The 21165-nt window shown below is 52.5% G+C and overlaps 1 protein-coding gene and 1 pseudogene across 7 annotated transcripts in view; one reads left to right on the forward strand and one right to left on the reverse strand.

The window, feature by feature from the left end:
- Nucleotides 1-758: 758 nt before the first annotated feature.
- Nucleotides 759-19871, reverse strand: LOC142821520 (uncharacterized). Of its 6 annotated transcripts, none has more exons than XM_089770921.1 (5): nucleotides 19831-19848; nucleotides 9240-9299; nucleotides 7090-7290; nucleotides 5750-5863; nucleotides 761-5463 (listed from the first exon to the last, which is right to left on the reverse strand). In XM_089770921.1, the coding sequence occupies exons 3-5, from the start codon at nucleotides 7274-7276 to the stop codon at nucleotides 3185-3187; spliced, it is 2580 nt and encodes an 859-aa protein (XP_089627047.1). In that variant the 5' UTR covers nucleotides 7277-7290; nucleotides 9240-9299; nucleotides 19831-19848; the 3' UTR covers nucleotides 761-3184. The 6 variants fall into 6 exon arrangements, with proteins under 6 accessions (XP_089627045.1, XP_089627044.1, XP_075768797.2 ...); XM_075912684.2 differs by lacking the exon at nucleotides 19831-19848 and adding an exon at nucleotides 11595-15738; XM_089770918.1 differs by having other exon boundaries at nucleotides 760-5463; nucleotides 7090-9299; nucleotides 19831-19871.
- The window catches only part of LOC142821652 (zinc finger protein RFP-like), a 29424-nt pseudogene continuing 27698 nt past the window's right edge, over nucleotides 19440-21165 (forward strand). The window contains exon 1 of the transcript XR_016347335.1: nucleotides 19440-20646. The product of XR_016347335.1 is annotated as a zinc finger protein RFP-like (transcript). The remainder of the gene's footprint in view (nucleotides 20647-21165) is intronic.

Consider the following 21165-nt stretch of genomic DNA (forward strand, 5'->3'; position numbering starts at 1 on the left):
AGTCCTTTTTCCGGAAAAGGGCCAGTGTAGACAGCACAGTAGTGTTTTCCGCAAAAAAGCCCTGATCGCGAAAATGATGATCGGGGCTTTTTTGCGGAAAAGCGCGTCTACATTGGCATGGACGCTTTTCTGGGAAAAGTGCTTTTCCAGAAAAGCATCCTGCCAATGTAGATGCGCTTTTTCCAGAAATACTTATAACAGAAAACTGTTCCATTTTAAGCATTTCTGGAAAATCATGCCAGTATAGACGTAGCCTGGTGGTGGAAGCGGGTGGGGTTGGGAGCAAGGCCTAAGGGAGGGGTGGGGCATCTGTCAAAACAATACGGTGAGGAAACCTATCAAGGCATTTACTACTGATACAGCACTTTCTTCAGGCTGCCTTCCAAGGTCAGCAGCAATCCAACCCTCAGGGCTTCTTGGAGACCTTCTTCAGGTATGTCAGAGAGTGACTACAGGACTTAAATGTTGTCCGCAGCTCTGCAGGAAGCTACATGGCACATAGCACTAGCTCAGTGCAGAGTCAGGTCAGCAAACTTTTGTTTCCACCCTAGAGCCTAAGGAGATCCAAAAAATCCTCTAACTCTGGAACCCCAGAAAAGTAAATCTGGCCTATGAGAAGCCTATGAGAAGCCCTGAACTTCAGTGCTCCCTGTCTCTTCCCCTCACCCTGTGAATGCCAAAAGACTGAGGTGTCTCAGTCAGGGGCCACATCTTCGAGTGTTCTCCAACTGATTTTTCTGTGGATGAGTGGCTCCCAATACAAAAAAGGTTCTCCACCCTTACAATAAGTAAAAACATTGTTTTTTTTGTATGTATTCAACATAAATATTTTACATAATATACAATAAAGTTTGATCAACTAACATGAGAAAGTTAAAAGGTTTAATCTCTTCAGTAATTTAAATGTAACTCCCCAGATGCAGCCCTAGCAAAATGGCTTGACTAATTACGTAATTAACAGTGAGTTTCCATTAGCAACAGTAGTCTACAGGTTTGGAGAGGGCAGGGCTGGGTCTGGGCACTGATGAGGGAATCCACTCAGGTCAAATTGCTCAAAACCAGGACTGCTTACAGCCCTTGACTGGAGACCTTTCCGAAATAGGCCACAAACCAGTTATACAGAGCACTTTATCTGCCAGTCCACCTATAGGAAGCCACATAAGTAAAACCTCTCAGATACCCCAGCTCTTCCTGTGCCACAATCAGCCCTGGTCTTACACACAGGTGAGAGGTTATAGAGCCCAATCTCTCCAACCCAGAACAGATTCACCCGGTTCCAAAGAACCAGTGATGAATCTCTGGTCAATTTATACTTTAGATCTTACCCACAAGATCATAGGGGACCAATCCTTTAGAATCTAAAGGTTTATTAATAAAAGAAAAAAAAGGTTGAGAGTAAGGTTGTTAATACATTATATACATCAATCAGCAAATTCTTGATGCAGGATCTTAGCAGAGATGTTAAAAACTGCTAGCATAAAAGTCTTTGGCATACATAGTATATCAGGATGGGTCAGCACTCATTCCCCTTGTCTCTGTCCTTAGCAAGGCTTCATCTGGGATAAGTAGCAAGACTGAAGACAAGATGGAGCCGCCCTCATGATGTTTGATATTCATTCCTGGTGTCTTCCAAGCTGGACCTAGTCACATGGTCAAGTGACCTGTTTCATATGCCAGCAGCCACTGTAACCTGGCTGCTTTGCAGCTTACCACATGCATTCCTCAGCTGTGTATTGGCCACCCGGAGAGCCACTGTCCTTGGATCCATACTGATTAGCATAGTCACTCATTGGACATTCTTTGCCCATGACAGGCAGTCCATACACAGCATCAACAGAGCCCATAGTCATAACTCCCCATACAAACTCCAAACAAGTACATGAATACCATACATAGAATCAACACAATATCAGCTTTCATTTGATATCTCACATGGCCCACTTTGTACCAAATTTGAAGCAAACAATTCCCCATGATCACAGAAAGTGATCTGTATGCTCACCTTAAAATCCAATAATGTAACAGGGGGCTGAAGAAAGGGTTGGAGTCTTGAGGAAGGATCTGGGATGCAGAAGCAGGCAGCTATCTGGCCAGGGGGAGGGTACAAGAAAAAAGGAGGGTGCCAGAGCAAGTTGGGGGTGCTGGCTGCCAGGGGAAAGGGAATTGAGGAGATTGGGAGGGAGTATCTGGGGAGGAAAGCAAATATTACCTGGATTTGGGCCCCCATGCAGCAACATCTGCAGCCACACTGTCCTGGTCACCCCGGAGGGAGGCTCTGCTGTTGCAGCAGCAGCCACAAAGACCAGGACCAGCCCCGGACACCAGAGGCACAACTGCTGCAACCAATGGCTGTGCATAGACTGGCAAGTTGATTTTGTGGAAAAACTTGCCACTTGTCTACACTGGCCATTTGAATTTCCGCAAGAACACTGACAATCTCATGTAAGATCATCAGTGTTCTTGCGGAAATACTGTTCTGCTCCCATTCGGGCAAAAGCACTCTTGTGAAAATGATTTGCGCAAGAGGGCCAGTGTAAACAACACAGTACTGTTTTCTGCAAAAAAGCCCCTATCGCGAAAATGGTGATCGGGGCTTTTTTTGCAGAAATGCGCGTCTAGATTGCCAATCTAGACACAATTTTCCGAAAATGCTTTTAATGGAAAAAATTCCATTAAAAGCATTTTCGGAAAATCATGCCAGTGTAGACATAGCCATTCAATCCAGGGCCAGAGATGCTACTGCTGCAGCCATGCAGAGGCACCCCTGACATGGCCATGTAGCCCTGGAGGCCAGCAGTGCAGTGGCAGCAGTGCCTCTAATGCCAGCCTCAGGTTGTGTGGCAAGGACTCAGCCTAGCGCTGCCTCCTCTCTAGAAGTTACACAACACAACGAAGGGGTGGGGCTAAGCTCCTTCCCCCTCAGCACATGCTCATTTGGAGGTGGGGCCTGGCATTACCTTGTGGACAGGATCAAAGCCTTAGGCAGGCTAGATTGTGCCATCAGAGAAAATTTTGCTCACCACCACTATAGGGTTTCTCAAATGTGTGGCTTCAATGACATGCAACAAGGCTTGAAATCTCGCAATAACATTTCCCAAAGTCAGAGCACTTGAAGGATTTCACTCTTGTGAGAGTTCTCTTATGGACAACAAACTGTGACCTCTGACTGCAGCATTTCCTACAGTCAGAACAGCTGAATGGTTTCTTGCATGTGGGTTTTCCTATGTCTAACCAGTTGCAACCTCTGACTGAAGCATTTCCCACAGTCAGAGCAGCTGAAGGGTTTCTCTCCTGTGTGAGCTCTCCTATGACTAACAAGGTGTGACCTCTGACTGAAGCATTTCCCACAATCAGAGCAGCTGAATGGTTTCTCTCCTGTGTGAGCTCTCCTATGTCTAACAAAGTATGACCTGTCACTGAAGCATTTCCCACAGTCAGAGCAGCTGAAGGGTTTCTCCCCTGTGTGGGTTCTCTTATGGATAACAAGGTATGACCTCTGACTGAAGCTTTTCCCACAGTCAGAGCATCTGAAGGGTTTCTCTCCTGTGTGGGCTCTGCTATGGATAACAAGGTATGACCGCCGACTGAAGCTTTTCCCACAGTCAGAGCAGCTGAAGGGTTTCTCTCCCGTGTGAACTCTCCTATGGCTAACAAGGGTTGAGGTCTGACTGAAGTTTTTCCCACAATCAGAGCAGCTGAAGGGTTTCTCCCCTGTGTGGGCTCTCCTATGGATAACAAGGGTTGAGGACTGACTGAAGTTTTTCCCACAGTCAGAGCAGCTGAAGGGTTTCTCTCCCGTGTGAACTCTCTTATGGATAACAAGCTGTGACCAGTCACTGAATCTTTTCCCACAGTCAGAGCAACTGAAGGGTTTCTCTCCTGTGTGGGCTCTCCTATGGATAACAAGGTATGACCGCCGACTGAAGCTTTTCCCACAGTCAAAGCAGCTGAAGGGTTTCTCTCCCGTGTGAACTCTCCTATGGATAACAAGCTGTGACCGGTTATTGAATCTTTTCCCACAGTCAGAGCAGCTGAAGGGTTTCTCTCCTGTGTGGACTCTAATATGATTAACAAGGTGTGACCTCCGACTGAAGCTTTTCCCACAGTCAAAGCAGCTGAAGGGTTTCTCTCCTGTGTGGGCTCTCCTATGGATAACAAGGTATGACCTGTAACTGAAGCTTTTCCCACAGTCAAAGCAGCTGATGGGTTTCTCTCCCGTGTGAACTCTCCTATGGATAATAAGCTGTGACCGGTTATTGAATCTTTTCCCACAGTCAAAGCAGCTGAAGGGTTTCTCTCCCGTGTGAACTCTCCTATGGATAACAAGCTGTGACCTCCGACTGAAGCTTTTCCCACACTCAGAGCAGCTGAAAGGTTTCTCCCCTGTATGAGCTCTCCTATGGATAACAAGGGTTGAGGTCTGACTGAAGCTTTTCTCACAGTCAGAGCAGCTGAAGGGTTTCTCTCCTGTGTGGGCTCTCCTATGGATAACAAGCTGTGACCTGTCACTGAACCTTTTCCCACAGTCACAGGAGCTGAAAGGTTTCTCTTGTGTGTGGGTTCTCCTATGCGTAACGAGGTGTGACCGCCGACTAAGGCTTTTCCCACAGTCAGAGCAGCTGAAGTGTTTCTCTCCTGTGTGGACTCTCCTATGTCTAACAAGGCCTGACCTGTGACTGAAGCTTTTCCCACAGTCAGAGCAGCTGAAGGGTTTCTCTCCCGTGTGAACTCTCCTATGGCTAACAAGGGTTGAGGTCTGACTGAAGCTTTTCCCACAGTCAGAGCAGCTGAAGGGTTTCTCTCCTGTGTGGACTCTCCTATGTCTAACAAGGGTTGAGGTCTGACTGAAGCTTTTGCCACAGTCAGAGCAGCTGAAGGGTTTCTCTCCCGTGTGAACTCTCCTATGGATAACAAGCTGTGACAGGTCATTGAATCTTTTCCCACAGTCAGAGCAGCTGAAGTGTTTCTCTCCTGTGTGGTCTCTCCTATGTCTAACAAGGCCTGACCTGTGACTGAAGCTTTTCCCACAGTCAGAGCAGCTGAAGGGTTTCTCCCCTGTGCAGGCTCTCTTATGGATAACAAGGTTTGAGTTCTTTCTGAAGTTTTTTCCACAGTCAGAGCAGCTGAAGGGTTTCTCTCCTGTTTGGGCTCTTTCATGTTTAACAGGAGTTGTACTGTCACTGCAAGCACAAGGTGAATGTTGATGGGGGATTTTCTTTTGAACAGTTTCTGTGTTTGTTTTCAACCTTCTGATCCTCTGACTGGATTTATCCTGTCCTGCTCCTGGACGGTTTCCCTGCTGCCATTGTAGACTACGCTGACTCTCACAAGTCTCTCCTTGCTCAGGACTCTGAGAAACATGCCCTTCACATCTTTCCACTAATAGCCCAAATGGAGCCATTTGCTCAGGTCCTTCCTCCTGAAGACTCCTCTCACTGTTCTCATTGAGCATCCCATCACCTGCTGGGATGAAGAGAGAAACCACACAGGAGTAATTCCCTGAACTGAGCTGAAAGAAAAATTCTGAATGGTGAACAGAAAATGGGGGACAAACCCAAAGAACAGCTGGAAATATTCAATAATCATGAGCTGAGTTCACCCTGCTCCCCAATCACTCTTTCCCCATCCGGCACTCTCAGACTGGAGTTGAGACAGGCTGAAGGGCCAGTCAGACTTGATGAAAACACAGAAGCAACATCTGCTATGCAAACACAGAAATTGGTTTGAGTCAGATTAGCTGATATCTCACCTGTGTGGGTGTCACTGATGATCTCCCCTTCCTCACAGCCTTGGAGATCCGGGATCTGCAGCTCTTCCCTTCGCTCCACCCAGGAGAGCACATGAGCTTTGGAGACTTGAAATCCTATTTCGAGAGCAATTAACCAAGTGCTAATCTTGTTCATTAAGGTCTGTCCCATTCCTGCTTCTAAAGCCAGGATCTGAGTCTCCTACCCAGAGAGGCTCCTTCCCAACCTTCCAGAGACTGGTCTCTGGCTGGTACAAGATCCCAGGACACACTAATTCCATCCTGCCCCTGTACCACTACCATGTTGGGAATAGCCCAGAAGACTCCCATGGGGAACTGAGCGCTCTGCTGCACTCTTACAGGATACAACTCAGTCTCCTTTAGGGCCTGTTCCATACTTGGGCAGGACAGGAACACACTGATCATAAGGAGAGAGCTCTAGGACTTCCAGGACTGACAGATGCCCCTAGCCAGGACTCATATTTGAGCTGACATGTCAGGTCTCTAGGGCTGGGAGGGAAAGGATCCAGCACAGCTCTAGAGCCCTATGGGCTCTGCCCACAAAGCTCTTGACTGGGGGATGGAATTGCCCTGCTCTTGGGCTCAGATGCTCTACTTGAGCCAGAAGGAGGCAGGGGAATTGTCTGATCAGGAAAATGAATCCTTGGCTGGCCACTTCAGGCCCTGCCTATGCTCCACACTCCTGATACTGACTGACTGTGCCTGGGTAGGCCCTGTTAGCTGTCCACAACAGCTGTCAGTCCTGCAGACAGCCAGGGCAGTGCTGGCCTGTTTCTGTGGCCAGCCAAAGTGGAGACAGGCTGGGCTGCTTCTCTGCTGCTCATAGATGCTCCTGCAGCTCAGCTCCCCTTCTGCAGCCTTGGTTCGACTCTGCCAGCAGCAGCAGCCCTCCTCTTGTGGCCAGTCGAGCCTGCCATTTGGTGCCCCTCTGGCTTACACAGAATCTACCAGAGGCAGGGAAGGACTCTGAGTTGGCACCTTCCTTCCAGGGGCTCAGCACAATAGCACAAGGGGACCCTGCAGACACTAAGAGCAGCTGCACCCAGTCCCACAACTCTGGTACCTGCCTGGGCCCTTCCACTGACACCGCTGGCCAATGCACAAAATGGGCAAGATGGTGGGAACCACAATGAGACCTTGGCTGTGGGAAGAGCAGCACCACTATTATGTCACTGAACCTCCTCTCACACAGGACCCAGGATTACTGGGGCAGATATTGCTGATATTGGGGGTTTGGGCAATAAAGGACCCTGAACCAAACACAACCCAGCTGCTCCAGAGCACACCCAGCTTTTGTTACACAAGGGGACAGGAATCCTCACCCAGCCAGCTCACAGCTTCGTAATTCTCCTGCATCACATCCCTGTAGAGGGCTCTCTGGCCCGGGTCCAGCAGAGCCCATTCCTCCTCAGAAAAATACACAGCCACCTCCTCAAAGTTCACTGGCTCCACCACGGCCATTTCCTGTCCCTGGCTCTGCAGGCCAGGGGCTGAGCTGGAGTCAGACATGGGTGTTCTGCAGCCTGGCAGGGGGAGAAGGGGAATTGGAGACATTTCAAAAAGGGTTTTAATCCTTTCCACACCCCAATTCTGTCCAGACTCTGTCCCCGATGTAAAACATGCTGGACTCTACGCTGAGTCTAGATATTCCATAAACACCACACACAAGTTAGATCCAAAAGCTATATTGATTTCTCTCAATACCTGGCTTCAGTTACATTACCTTGCCTGCAACAATGGGATTCAGTTCTCAGCACCCAGTGTTTCTGCTAACAAGCCACATATTCATCTGCCTGAACATGGACATAGGTTAAATTTAATTTGGGCTGTAGTATTTATAATCCTTAGTCTTCATGCATTGATTTGCAGCCCAAACTTTGGTTCTCTCATCTGACAGACTTTATAAACTCTCTCCACAACAGACAGGAAGTGAAGTTAATATGAGTATTCAGATACATATTATTAAACACGTGTGCTGAGCGTTTGCAGGATAAAACCTTAAAATTCAGATTCATGGCAACAGAAACTATCCTTAGCCATGCAGTCTGTCCCCTCTGCTGCACAAGCGATTACACTTAGCCCAGCTACCCAGGCTCAAAGTTTGTTCCCCCACAGCATGTTTTCTAGAAAGTCGCCCAGTGTTGATTTGAAGACATCAAGAGATGGAAAACCCACCAGTTCTTTGCTCATTTGTTTCAGCAGCTAATCCTCTTACCCATCAAATATTTGTGCCTCCTCTCTAGCCTGAAATTCTCCAGCTGCAGCTTTCAGTTATTGACTCTCACTGAACTATATCCACTAGACCAGGGGTGGGCAATTCATTTTGATGGTGGGGGAGCGGAGGAGGGAACTCCAAGATTTTGGAAAGTGGTGGAGGGCTGCACTCTTCCAAGACATTAAGCAAGAGATACAGGGTATAGGATGGACACTGGAAGAAGAAGGGAGTTTTGGGTGAGGGTTTGGGATGCAGGAGGGAAAGAAGAGTCTGGGAAGGACTTTGGGTGAAGGAGGCAGGTGTGATCTGGGACACTGTATTAGCCAACTACTCATGAGATATTTAAAGAAAAGTTAATTTAGAGAGTGGCTGAGTGGGCAAATAAGGGGGTGAGGGTTTCTGACCATGAATAGCTTCTTGCATACTTGAATACAGGAAGAGAACTAAGAGTTTGGATATGTGAAGTGGGAGGGGCCGAGAATTAGGAGGGAAAGGCAGAGGTAGGGGTGCCAGAGGCAAGCTTTGGCCAGGAGACTTACCTGAGTGACTCCCGACCAGCAGCCAAGCACCTCTCTGAGGCAGGCAGGGAGCCTGTCCAATCCTCGCACAGACTGCGGGGCCATGTGGGTGTGTGAATAACTATGAGCCAGATGGGAGAGGCACAGTGCTTCCTTTCTGGCCAGAGACCAGCCAATGAGATTTTCCTGGGGGTGGAAGCAGTGCCTGTAGCCTTCCTGTTTCACCTTTGCTTTTAGTGGCTTGCAGGTGGGAAGTGGCAAGCACGGAACTAGCCCATTTCTCAACAAGCATCAGTGAGCCAGATCCGATGGCCTGGCTAGCTAGATCCGGCCCATGGGCTGTATTTTGCCCAGGCCTGCACTAGACCAAAGAGCCCTTGGGGATCCAGCAATTTCTCACCATGAACAAACTGATACCTTGGAAGCCAGACAGCTCCCAGCTTTTCAGCCTATATATTGTTTGAAACTTACTGAGCAGTGAAATCTGAGCCTGAAGGTGCTGTCCGTTGTGTGCTTTAGCTTCACCCCTTTAGCATCACACCTCATAGATCAGTGTTCCGCAAAGTGTCTGCAGGTCCCCGTGCAGCGCCCCTGGGTCTCCTCACTGATCAGTGGGTGAGATTTAGGGCTGTGTGCACCGTGGTCGCTGGATCTGGTTGGTAACTTCAATGACAATCCCATGAAGATGTGTTCACAGGAATTTTCTCATCATTTAAAGAATTTCCACCAGCAAACTCACCCTGTCTGAAAGCTCCCAGGGATTTTCCTCTTGCTTTCTCCAACGCAGAGGGCAGAGTGTCTGGTGGGGAAGGGATAAGAGAGGTGAGATTCCAGGCTCTCCTCTTTATAACAATGTCCCCACGCTGAACTCTGCATTTCACTTGTATCAGAGACCAGACAGAGACACACTCAAGTGTTTAGTATGAAAAGGTCTGAAACTTTCCATGTCCTCTCTAGCTTGGGCACCTCCCAGCAATGGAGCCAACATCTCTGCAGCCTCATCCCCGCCCCAGGAGACACAAACTGAAAGTGAGATTTACTTTTCCCTCCTCATCCCCTCCCACCTGGTTTCTCTCAGTCACTAACCACCTCTTGTCATAACCTAGAGCTGCGCTGGGGGAAGACGTTGCCATGACATTAACTTTACCTTTAAACACCTTTAAAATGCAGGGAGCACAAACATACAACTCGAGTGGGCCGGGCGAAGTGCAGGGGGGTCTGCCGCCTCCTGAGCCTGCTCTGCGCCTCCCAGGTGAATAAGGGATTAAAATAAATGTTGAAGCAAATAAAAAAGGCCCCTTGCCAGTGCCACTCTCTGACTCGTGCCTCATCCCCCTGGGGAAGCTGCTTTAAGCCCCCTGCCCTGCACTCTCTTTCCCTGATGCCCACCCCCTCACCATCCTCTGCCCCCACATTCCCCTCATGCCCCTGTTCCCTCACACATGCCTTCCTCCATCCCTGCCTTCCTCACGCCCACCCCTCCTTTCGAGCTTTCTCCCAGCACCTCCCCCTCCCCCTTTAGCCACCAATGCCCTTACCCTCTCCTCTCCTAGCATCACCCTGTCTCCCTCCCACTGACACCTCCCTCCTGCCCTTTTCCTCAGTGTCTTCACTTAGCCCCCTGGCATTTGTCTCACCTCCTCTTTCTCCTCCTGACCTGCCCCTCCTCCCCTCAGCTCGAGCCCCTTCCTCTGCCATCCACCTTCTCCCTTCCAGTGTGCAGGGCGGCCCGGCCCAGGCTCCAGGCCACGTGCCAAACCAAGCAGTGAAACGCTGGGCCGCGCGGTTTTAAAGTCCTGGGCTGTGGCATCACACGCACCTTCGGCCCTACGTGGCCTGCACTGGCCGGCACCGGGGAATTTCAGAAGTGCGGGGCTGCGGCCACAATCCTCCCCTTTCAAAAGGGAACTTCCCTTTCCTCCTCCAGCAGCCGCTGTTAATCCCCCTGCCCCCCACGCTGGGGCTTTGCTCTCGGTGTTGCAGAGTTTACCTGGTGCCCCACCTCCCACCAGACCTGAGTCTGCCCAGACCCCACCCTAGCCCTGCCCCCTGCATCTACCCCACCCCCGCCAAGTCCATGTGAAGCCACCTCTGCTGCGGAGCCACGTCCCCCTCGGGGCACTCACAGCGCGCGGGCAGAGAGACGGGCAAGGGCTGCGCCAGAACCACTGCACATGTTCAGTGCCTGGGCAGGAGCCCACAGTGGCACCACCTCTCAGGTGAGCATTCCCCACCCCCTTCCGCGCACCACCCCGGGACCAACCAGATGCGCTGGGCAGAAGCTGGGACTGGCCCACGTGGGCATCCCTTGGCCCTGCCCCCGCAACAAAGGGCCAGTCCCAGCACCCCATGCACGCACCCGCCGCAGCCTCCCCCCACCCCACCTGCGAGCCGGCCCGGGCTCCGAGAAGCGGAAGTAGCCTCTGGCCGGGGCGTACAGATAGTTCGGAATAATTACGTAGTTCGAACTATCTAGCCCGTGCCACGTGTAGCCGCGCGGCACGGGGTTCGAACAAGCCGGCTTTTAAAAATGGCGGAGCCGGCTTTATGCTAATGAAGCCTGGGAAATTCAAATCCCGGGCTTCATTATCAAGTTCGGTATGCATACATTACCCCCCTAGTTCGAACTAGGGGGGTAGTGTAGACATACCCTGAGGGGTTAAACTCTGATGCAGCAACTGGCACTAGATGAGGTTGCTGGACTGGATGCTGTGTGGGGCCCTGAGCGCCTTCACTCCACCCATAGCAGGGTTTCAGGAAGCACAGGTCTATGCCAGGAAGAACTGGGATTCAACTGGATTGTAGCAAGAGTTCAAACTGGTTAACTGATGAGCTAATGTTTATCGGTGCCAATTACTGGTTAAACTCCCCACTGCCCCTGAAGTGCCCACTTGCCTCTGGCAGCTAACGTCAGTCTGCAGCTGCTGGGAGTTCCCATTGGCCAGCAGTTCTTGTGGCCACCCCGGCAGACCTCGCAAGAAATCCCTGGCCCCAGGAGAGCCCATTTCCACTACCAACCTTGCCTGTCAGCAGATTAAAAAATACTGTCACTGGTAAAATTGTAATCGGTTACATGATTAGTATTGTTAACCACCTGCATCATTCTTTATGAAGGTGCCACCACCGATCTGTCCCCCATGCTCGTAGGTGTCCTACTGCATCCGCAATCTCCTCCTGTGTATTTTTCTATGGACAAAGCCATGTCCAGGGCTGACTCCTTGCTGAACAGGGGCAGAGCTCCACAAAACTGGGACTCTCTTAAAGGCAGACAAATAGGCTCCCAATCTAATGTGGTTTGCCCTCGTGCTTATTTCTGTTTCTTCAGGAAAAATTGGAGACTCATTTGAAGACTCTGAGGGAGGAGAGAGAAAAGCTGCTGAGAAGGAAAACAGCAGAAGGGAAAAGCCAGGAGCATCTGGTAAGAGCTTGTGGCTATGGATCAGCAGGGACTGGCAGTGGGAGGGCTGTGTTAGGAGGCAGACTCCTGTGTGGCCTTGTTGAGGTTGGGCTTGTTTGTGTTTCTCCTGGATCATGAATTGCTGGCTGAGATCCATGTGTAGAAAGGCCTTGAGCATCCGTGTCTGTGCATGAGTTAATATCTATCCTTTGTGGCTTTCCCAGACATCTTCCCCAAGTGAGCTGAATGTGCCCCTGCAGGACTGTCTGCTCACTTGGTGCATTTATCTGTTTGCTGCTTCTTCCTCCGTGGGTATCTGTGTCGGTCTGGTGCTGATTCCTGCCTCCTGGTGCTCTGGATATGAATTCCCAGAGCCCATGAATAACAAAAGATGCTGCCCATGACAGACATGGGAACATCCCTTTAGGTATGTCTACACTACAGCACTAATTCGAACTAAGCTAATTCGAATTAGCGCATCTAGACTTAAAAACTAGTTCGAATTAGTGTTTTGCGAATTCAAATTAGCATATCCACACTGAGTGGACCCTGAACTGAGGTTAAGGAGGGCCAGAAACAGTGCCGCTAGGCATCAGATTAGGACTTAGAGTATGGAGCTGCTGTCTCAGGCTAGCCGAGGGCTGTGCTTAAAGGGACCAGACCCCCACCCCGGACAGATAGTTCTCAGGGGCTCCCCGCTTGCAAAGCAGTCCTGGCTTGGAGTGCCCTGAGTGCCCACACTCGGCACATCACAGCACTCGGCCATCAGACCGGCTGCACTTGCTGCAGGCTGCCATCCGGAAAGGGGGTCAATCGAGGGGCTTCAGGAGAGCTTCCACCCCGAGGAGCCCGCAGAGCCAGCCGAGTCCTCCCCATCGGGGGCTCGTACCCCATTCCTCCCTCACCTCCTTCCACTTACCCCTCCCTAGCCCCCCTTCCTGATGTACAAAATAAAGGACACGTGTGTTCAGAAATAGAAACTCTTTATTGAACAAAACTCGGGGAGACTGGGAAAAGGAGGTGGGAGAGGGGAAGAGAGAGGGTGGGAGTGGGGAGGGCAACTACAATATCAGGGGTTTGGAACAGGTCCCATATAAAGAGAGGCTAAAGAGACTGGGACTTCTCAGCTTAGAAAAGAGGAGACTGAGGGGGGATATGATAGAGGTCTATAAAAGCATGAGTGGTGTGGAGAGGGTGCATAAAGAAAAGTTCTTCATTAGTTCCCATAATAGAAGGACTAGAGGACACCAAATGAAATGAATGGGTAGCAGGCTTCAAACTAACAACAGAAAGTTCTTCACAAAGCAAATAGTCAACCTGTGGAACTCCTTGCTGCAGGAGGCTGTGAAGGCTAGAACTAGAACAGAGTTTAAAGAGAAGTGAGATAAAGTCATGGAGGTTGGGTCCATGGAGTGCTATTAGCCAGGGGGTAGGAATGGTGTCCCTGGCCTCTGTTTGTGGAAGGCTGGAGATGGATGGGACAAGACAAATGGCTTGGTCATTGTTTTCGGTCCATCCCCTCCAAGGTACCTAGTGTTGGCTGCTGTTGACAGACAGGCTACTGGGCTAGATGGACCTTTGGTCTGACACAGTATGGCCCTTCTAAGCTCAGGGCTCAGGGTCGGGGGCCTCAGTGGACTACCTTGATTTTCATGCCAGCCTGCTCCTGGGTGGCCAGGCTGGCAGCTATCCTGCCCTAGACGGCCACTTTCCTGTGTCTAGTGCGGAGGTCGTGGATGAGGTCCACGATGTCCGCACTAGACCAGGCGGGTGCCCGTCTCTTGCAGACCTGGGCAGGCTCCTGGGAGCTGCCAGCCTGGTCCCGGGAAGAGGCGGAGGGCTGGGTGGCAGCGGGTGGCTGGCTCGAGCCATGCCAGGTGCAGTGTCTGCTGGCTGGATGCTGGCAGGCTTGCATCTGGCACGGGCACTGTAGCCAGCCCGTGCCCCTTTAAGGGCTCCGGAGATCTGTGTTCAGTTCTCTGCAAGTGGGGGGTTTGAAGCTTTCATTTAAAAATTTCCTCTGTCCTGTTGCTTCTGCGCTGTGGTGTTATCCCTTTTGTCTGCCATGCAAAAGGTCTGTGTCAAACCCAGGTGGCAAGAGCCCCCCCCCCCCTTTCTCCATTCAATTCTTTCTCTGCTCCCTCAGGCCCACTCCTGTCTCTCACACCCCCAGATGTTTTGCCTTCTGCCCCGGTGTGTACCCTTCCCTGGCACTATAATACCATGGGAAGTGATCCTTTGCCAGCTTCTTAACTAGTAGCTCATTTAGGGCATGTTTACACAGCAGGGCAAAAGTCAAACTAAAATACACAACTTCAGCTACTTATTTGTGTAGCTGAAGTTGAAATAGCTTAATTTGTCTTTTGGTGCTATGGATAGCAGGTAGTGGAAGGAAGAGAACTATCCCTTTGACTTCCCTTACTCTTCATGAAATGGGGGTTACTGGAGTCAGAGTAGGAAGTCTGCCAACTTGTACTTAATTTGAAATAACAGCTTGCTGTGTAGACAGGCACTTTATTTCCAAACAACACTCCAATGTAGACATGCTCTTATTGTCCCATCACAGAGCTGATGCCAAAGTACAGGAAGTTTCAGAATGCTGAAGGGAGACAATCAGATACTGAGGAGGGCCTCCCCCCCCCCCCTTCTTTCTTTGGGGAATTTGATTCTGCTCTCCTATGAGGCTGGAAATGTCAGTTAGTGTCCTCCCTCCTGGGTTCTACTAGAGAAATCAGAGACTTTTCCTACCTGAGAGCTGGAGAAAGCTAAAACTGAATTGCCTTATATACAGAGAATGTAACTGAAGGGAGGGCATTGTCTAGCATGGGGCTTGAACCTATGACTTTGAAATTAAGAGTCACATACTCTACCAACTGAGCTAGCCACTCTGTGTACAGTGTCCCTCCCACAATACCCTGTCACAGGATAGAGGATCAGCGTGTTCTCAAATGCTTGATTCAAGGCTCTGTCCTGTCCCCAATGGGGTGCTCTGGTCTGTGTGGAGAGGCCTACGCACACTTTTACCACAAGAATGGCCCCATTTCAGTCTCTCAGGTAACAGGAGAAGAGGCCGTAGAAGCAAGGGAAGGTCCTCTGAGTGAAACCAGGCAGAAACGTCATGTCTCACATTCTGCAGCAACCCTTTCTGCTCTGGCAGGCACTGCCCCTTCTCGCACTGGCCTGGGCCTGGCATCCCTCCCCTCCCAGCACCACAGAAAGCCCCTTGGAGTGAGCCTGGAAAAGCTAGAGTTCCCCAGGCCTGTTGCCCCCGAGAGGCTTGTGCCTTGGCCTCCTCTGCCCACGGCGGCCGGTTCTCCTAGCTGCCCCCTGTGCGCTGCTGGCCAAAGGAGGCAGCAAGGCAGGAGTGGGGCGAAGAAGCAAGGCCCACTGAGGCCGACAGCTCAGGCTTAAGCCTCCAGCCCCAGCACAAAACCTTTAGCCCGGCCTCTGTTGCTCCCTTCTCAGAGGGGAGGAAGAAGCCCTGGTTGCCTCAGGCTGGGGGCGGCAACAGGAGGCCTCCTCTCAGACTTAGCACCATTAGGCAAAGTGTTTGTCTTGTGAGGGCAGCGGACTGGACTTGAGGATATCTTGGGGTCCTTTTCAGTTCTAATATTGCATAACTATGATTGGGGAAGTTTCCCAAGGGGCTTTGGTCCATTGCACAGTGGGGCCAGACTTCATTTTTAGATAATATATTTCAAACACAAATGTTTCAGAATTGTCTTTATTTATGGGAAGAGCAGGGAAACTGTTTTGGGTCAGGGGTCACTGAACCCCAGAAAAATCAATCGGGGACCACACAAGTGAGATGCAAAAAACCCCCAAAGCCTCCTAGCCCCCCCAAATCCCACTGCTGTGGCCACAACTGAGACACCTTCCTCTCCTGGCACTCCAGCCCCATGCGGGGAGGGTAGGTAGGACTGAGGTTCAAGGGCTCAGGCCAGAATAATTTTTCTGGCGTTCCAGGGTTAGTGGAATTTGTGGGCCCCTCTACACTCCGAGGTGGGGCCAAAAATGAGGGATCCAGTGTGCGAGACAGGGCTGCCAGTCAGTGAGATAGAGATGGGGTACACAATCGGGGTGGAAAATAGGCTACAGGAGCATGCTGGGGGTAGGTGTCCGGACAGGAGGAGGGTCCTCGTGGGGCCCTGGGCAATGTACTCGTCAAAGTTTGAGCAGGGGGACATGGTATTCATGGGGATTTGGGGTCTGGATGGGGGGGTAGGGTACTTGTGGAGGTTTGGGCAGGGACAGGGTACTCATGGGGGTTTGGGTAGGGAGGGCAGGGTACTCATGGTGGTTTGGGTTCTGGACGAGGGGCAGGGTACTTGTGGGGTTCTTGGCAAGGGGGCAGGGTACTCGTGGGGGTCTGGATGGGGAAAAAGACAGCTAAGCTGGTACCTGGGGGTCCGGTAACCAAGTCCAGGGTCTCAGAGAGCAAGTGTGCCACTTATTCCCTGTGCTGCTTCCTGACTTTGAGCTAGCAGCTGTTTGAAATTCTGCCCCCATTCCAGCCTTTATTCAATGAATATTCAAGGAGCAGAGCTCCCCCGCAGCCCCAATTGTCCGGGGGAAATTAGCACCTTTTCAAAGTCAGCTCCAAATTTGCACCTTTTCTAAGTGGCTCTCTGAAGCATCTATAGCCCCAGGAGGAGAGAGGGACACAGACCTCAGGAAGTCACCAAGTAAAAGATAAAATTTGGGTGAGGTAACACCAGCCAGGCTCTTTCTTGGGGGGGGAGGGGGAGAGGAACTGGGTCATCTCGTGCCCCTCCTGGAATTTCTTCACGCCCCCACATGGGGGCACATACCCCAGTTTGGGAACCTATGTTCTAAGTCTCTTCCAGCTCTATGGTTCTACAATTCTGTCTCAGAATCTTCCAGCATCAACACAGAGTAGAAAATAAGTTTTCATTTGACATCTCACATGGCCCCTTTGTACAGACTGTAGGGTGGGAATTCTGCCCCCATTAGTACCTTTTCAAAGTGGTCTGTCTGATCTCCTTAAAATCCAGTAACATGACAACAAGTGAGACCCCCAAATCCATATTCATTACTCTCAACACCTGGTTTGAGTTTCAACTTTACTGCATCTGCAACAATGGAATTCAGTTCTCAGTGCCCAGTGTTTCTGATTTTTTTTTTTTTTTTTTTTTTTTTTTTTTTTTTTTTTTTTTAAAAGCTGCAGATTCACTTGCCTGAATATGGGTTTAGGTACAAGAGTTCTGATGCCAACTCAGGAAATCTATCATCTTGATACCAGAAGATCCAAAAGAATAAAATTCCGCAGGAAATGCAAGTACAAAAGTGTAGCATGAAACACTGCAGTACAGATAGGAAATACTACGATGGGACATGGACCAAGGGATGCAGAAACTGCAAGCACAGAATACCCTCTGGGACCCCTGACTTTTTGCACAATGGTACCGTGACCAGCTCCATGCACATAGATCATGCAGTCAGTGGTGAACACCCCCAGACACACACACACACACACCCCTTCTACACAGGTGAGGTGCCAGATCGACCTGCCCCTCTCTGACTGGCCTGAGGACACTCCCTTCTCCTGGCACCCAGCGTCACATCTCCCTGGGGCAGTGAAGAGCCAAAATCCCAATAATATATATGTAAAATCTTGACCACACTGTCTGTTAAGAATCTTTCACATATGACCAAACTGGAGGGGCCAAACAATGGACAACACATGGCTAAAGAAAAGTTGAGGTAAACAAACAAGGTTGATTCTTCCTTACCAGGCATAAACAAGCCAAGACTGTACAATCCCAGGAGGAGAGCAGTAATTCAGGACTCATCACGAGTTTTGGCACATAACTCACAGAGAGGAGTCTCAAAGTCTGCTCCCTGGTAGAGGAAAAGATAACAGTACATCCTCCCCAAACGCCAACCAGGGTTCAGGGAGAAGGCTAACAAGTCAACATGAGTTATGTCATCCGTCCCTCACAGATGCCAAGCCGAGCTCAAGGGGACACGTTGATAAACTACACACACAGTTGTCATTGCGGTGTTGTTTACTGTTCTCTGTACTTTAAGACCATCTAGGAACGTACCTGCAGGCAAACATGTCCGCAAAGTGCCACCCGTCATTCCCACGGACCTGAAATCTGGACTTAACTTATACATTGCAAGAGGAGGATTTTGAGGGCTAAGACCTGTGTAATAGCAACATGTAACCCAGAGCAGAGCGGAACACTCATCTAACCTTTCAGATAATCGGTTTCATGCCGTTGGGACCGATCCAGGTGCTTGGGATCTCCCGCCCCATCGCTTCTCTCCGCTCATTGGCACCCTCTGTAATCTATTGGAATCCATGGCTGGGCAGCATCTCACTGAGCCTGAAATGCCAAGTGACCCCCCCACGCCCAGCACTGGGCATAACAAACCCTCCTGCTGGCATCCACACAGCATCAAACTTCTGTTCCTTCAGGAAGCGCAGGAGCCAGACCACCCGCAGGAGAAGAGGGAAGGGAGGGGGCAGCAAGGAGGGGGAGGGAAATGTCAGATGGGGCAGCAGAGGGAACAAGTCACTGGCTCCTTCCCCCCCACCTGCTTTGTTACACACACTGCAAATACCCCCCCTTAGTTTTATCTTGGGTGTCGGTGTCACATGATTTCCCCACCCCCACACGCAGCCCCTGGTTTGGGTCCCAGAGAAAAACCTCCCCCACTGCCCACAAGCGATTTATCAGCCCCCCCCTCCCCACACGTCACTAGCTCCGCCCACACTGCCCCCCGTCACCTCGCGCCTCCCCTCAGGTCCCCATCAAGCGCTTCCCGAAGCAGCGAGTAACGGCACTAACAGCTCCCTCAGAATTCGCGCCTTTCTGCGCGCGGCGCATGCGCGGTGACAGCGGGAAAGCCGCTGCCGCCTTCTGTTCGCGCGCGGGCTCCGCCCAGGAGCCAATCGCAGCGGGGCGGGCGGGGCCTGAGCAGGGGCAGGGAGAGACTGACAAAGGCGGGACGCGCTGAAAACCCGGCCGGGGCGCTGCGGATGGGAGGGGTGCGGGGTTAGAGCGCGCGTGCGCAGTAGGTTAGTCACTCCGGTTCCGATCCACCGCCAGGGCTTAGTTCAAACCCGGAGATGCCCGGTCAGGCCCCGCCCCGGGTGGCTGGGTCCCTGGGATTCTCCGGCCCTAGAGCCAGGCCGGGCCGCGGCGGGTTCACAGGGGCTGCAGATCAAACCTGCCCCGCGCCCCGCCCCCGGCCAGGCGGTTACAGCTGAGCCCGGCCCGGGTAGTCCAACCCCGCTGGGCGGGGCCGTGGCCAGGCAGCTCCCGGTCTGAGCTAAACCCTGGCGCGTGTCTTGGACCGGAGTCACTGACGCGCTGCGCACGCGCGGTCTGACTCCTCCCTCCATTCCGTGTCTTCCTGGCCGGTTTTTCAGCTCGACCTCCCCCCCATCAGTCCCCCGTCCCTGATCAGGCCCCGCCCACCCCTCTGCGAACGCCGGAGCGTCTGACCCTGCGCATGCGCCGCACGCTCTGAGGCGCGAGTTCTGACGGAGCCCTGGCTACTTGGCTACTCGCCGCGGGGAGGGGCGCGGAGGAGCCGAGGAGAGGGCGGGAGGGGGGCGCGGAAGAAACCAAAGGACCCAGCGGACATGGGGGGGGGGGGTGTCTGGTGTTTGTGACGCTGCATCAAACTCTCGCCCCTGCCAATCTCCCGCCGGGCTCAGCGCAGATCCCGCCCCCGCGCGACCGGCTCTTGGAAATCCCCCCCCCATGTTCTTCTGCCCCCTTACTCCGGGTTCCCGCGCAGAGCGCTGCGGCCCACGTGGCTCCGGCCCCGTGTAACAGGCCGAGCCCCCGGCACCGGGATCAGCTGATTCCCAGCCCAGCTGGTGCCGCGGGGCGCTGCCCTGGAGATCTAAGGGCCCGCGTGGCTCCGTGCAAAGGGCGGGGGGGGGGCCGCTCACCTGCTGCTGGACCTGCCGGGCGCCCCAGAGACCCACCTGTGCATAGCCCCGCCCCCTTACCGCGTCACAATGGCTCAGCTGATGCTCCTTTCCCCTGCCAGGAGACCCCGCCCCTCCGCTCGCCGCCTCCCTCTGCCCGGGAAAGGGGGCGGGGCCACGGCCGCTGCCCCCTTGAGTCCCGAGCGCAGCACCGCGGGCGGGGCAGGTAGCGAAGGGACCCGGCTTGCAAACGGGAGTCCGACGCCAGCGCGGGAGAAGCGGCCGCCAGGTCCCATTTCCTCCCCGCTCCAGCTCAGGACACAAAGGGGCGAGTCGCTCCGGGGAGGGAAAGCCCAGCGGGACCCCCGAGGAGCGAGCGAGCGGCTCGGAGCCTGAGCTCAGACACGGGACCGCCCCCCCCTCCCCGCAGGGACTCATGGCGGCTGCGAGCCCGCTGAGCAGCCTGCGGGAGGAGGTGACTTGCCCCGTCTGCCTGCGCTTCTTTAAGGATCCCGTGTCCTTGGGGTGCGGGCACAACTTCTGCCGCGCCTGCATCGGCCAGTGCTGGGCTGGCCCTGACCCAGATCTGTCCTGCCCCCAGTGCAGGGAGACCTTCCCCCAGCCGTGTGGGCTAACAGGCAGCTGGGGAACATTGCGGGGATCGCCCAGCAGCTGAGCGACCAGGCGGCCGGAGCGGGGCTGTGCCCGGCGCACCGGGAGGCTTTCAAACTCTTCTGTAACCAGGACCGAGAGCTCATCTGCGTGATCTGCAGGGAGGCCCAGGCTCATCGGTCCCACACCGCGGTGCCCATAGAGGAGGCTGCCCAGGCCTACAAGGTAGGAATTTGCAGGGCAGAGCGACTCTTTCCCTTTGGGTGTGTGTGCTGCGTTTCTGACCAGAGCTCCTAAAGGCATCAACATCAACCCCCCCCCCCCCGCCGCCCCAACCCTCCCCCCCCCCCCCCGCCGCCCCGCCCGTGCTAGGTGCTGTGCAAACTCAGAGACAATCCCTGCTCCAAAGAGCTGAGCTTCTAAACCAGTGAAGCCAGCGCTGGAAGTGGAGCTGTGTGGATTATGGGTGGAGCTGCAGCTTTTTTTCCCAACAGAATTCCCCCCTTTTTTGGAGGAGGGGGTGGGGTTATTCAGCATTTATTGTTAAACTATCTGGCAACCCTAGCTATCTGCCACTCTAAGGCCAGAGTTTCAGAGGGGTAGCCATAACAAAAGGAAAGACCATGTAGCACTTTAAAGACTAACAAGATGGTTTAATAGGCGATGTGACAAGGAGTCCTGTGGCATGTAGGGAGCAAAACACTAACTTCTCAGAATTTGCTACTTTGGGTGCACTGAGCATGC

This window comes from Pelodiscus sinensis, chromosome 19 (assembly GCF_052426305.1).
Source record: "Pelodiscus sinensis isolate ZL-2025 chromosome 19, ASM5242630v1, whole genome shotgun sequence".
In the NCBI taxonomy this organism is placed as follows: domain Eukaryota; kingdom Metazoa; phylum Chordata; order Testudines; family Trionychidae; genus Pelodiscus; species Pelodiscus sinensis.

Coding starts and splice junctions, on each gene's coding strand:
- LOC142821520 (XM_089770918.1), bottom strand. CDS start 7,321: ATGTCTCCAATTCCCCTTCTCCCCCTGCCAGGCTGCAGAACACCCATG. Junction 5,864..7,089: donor CGAAGCTGTGAGCTGGCTGG/GTGAGGATTCCT, acceptor CTCTCGAAATAG/GATTTCAAGTCTCCAAAGCT. Junction 5,464..5,749: donor CATCAGTGACACCCACACAG/GTGAGATATCAG, acceptor TCTTCATCCCAG/CAGGTGATGGGATGCTCAAT.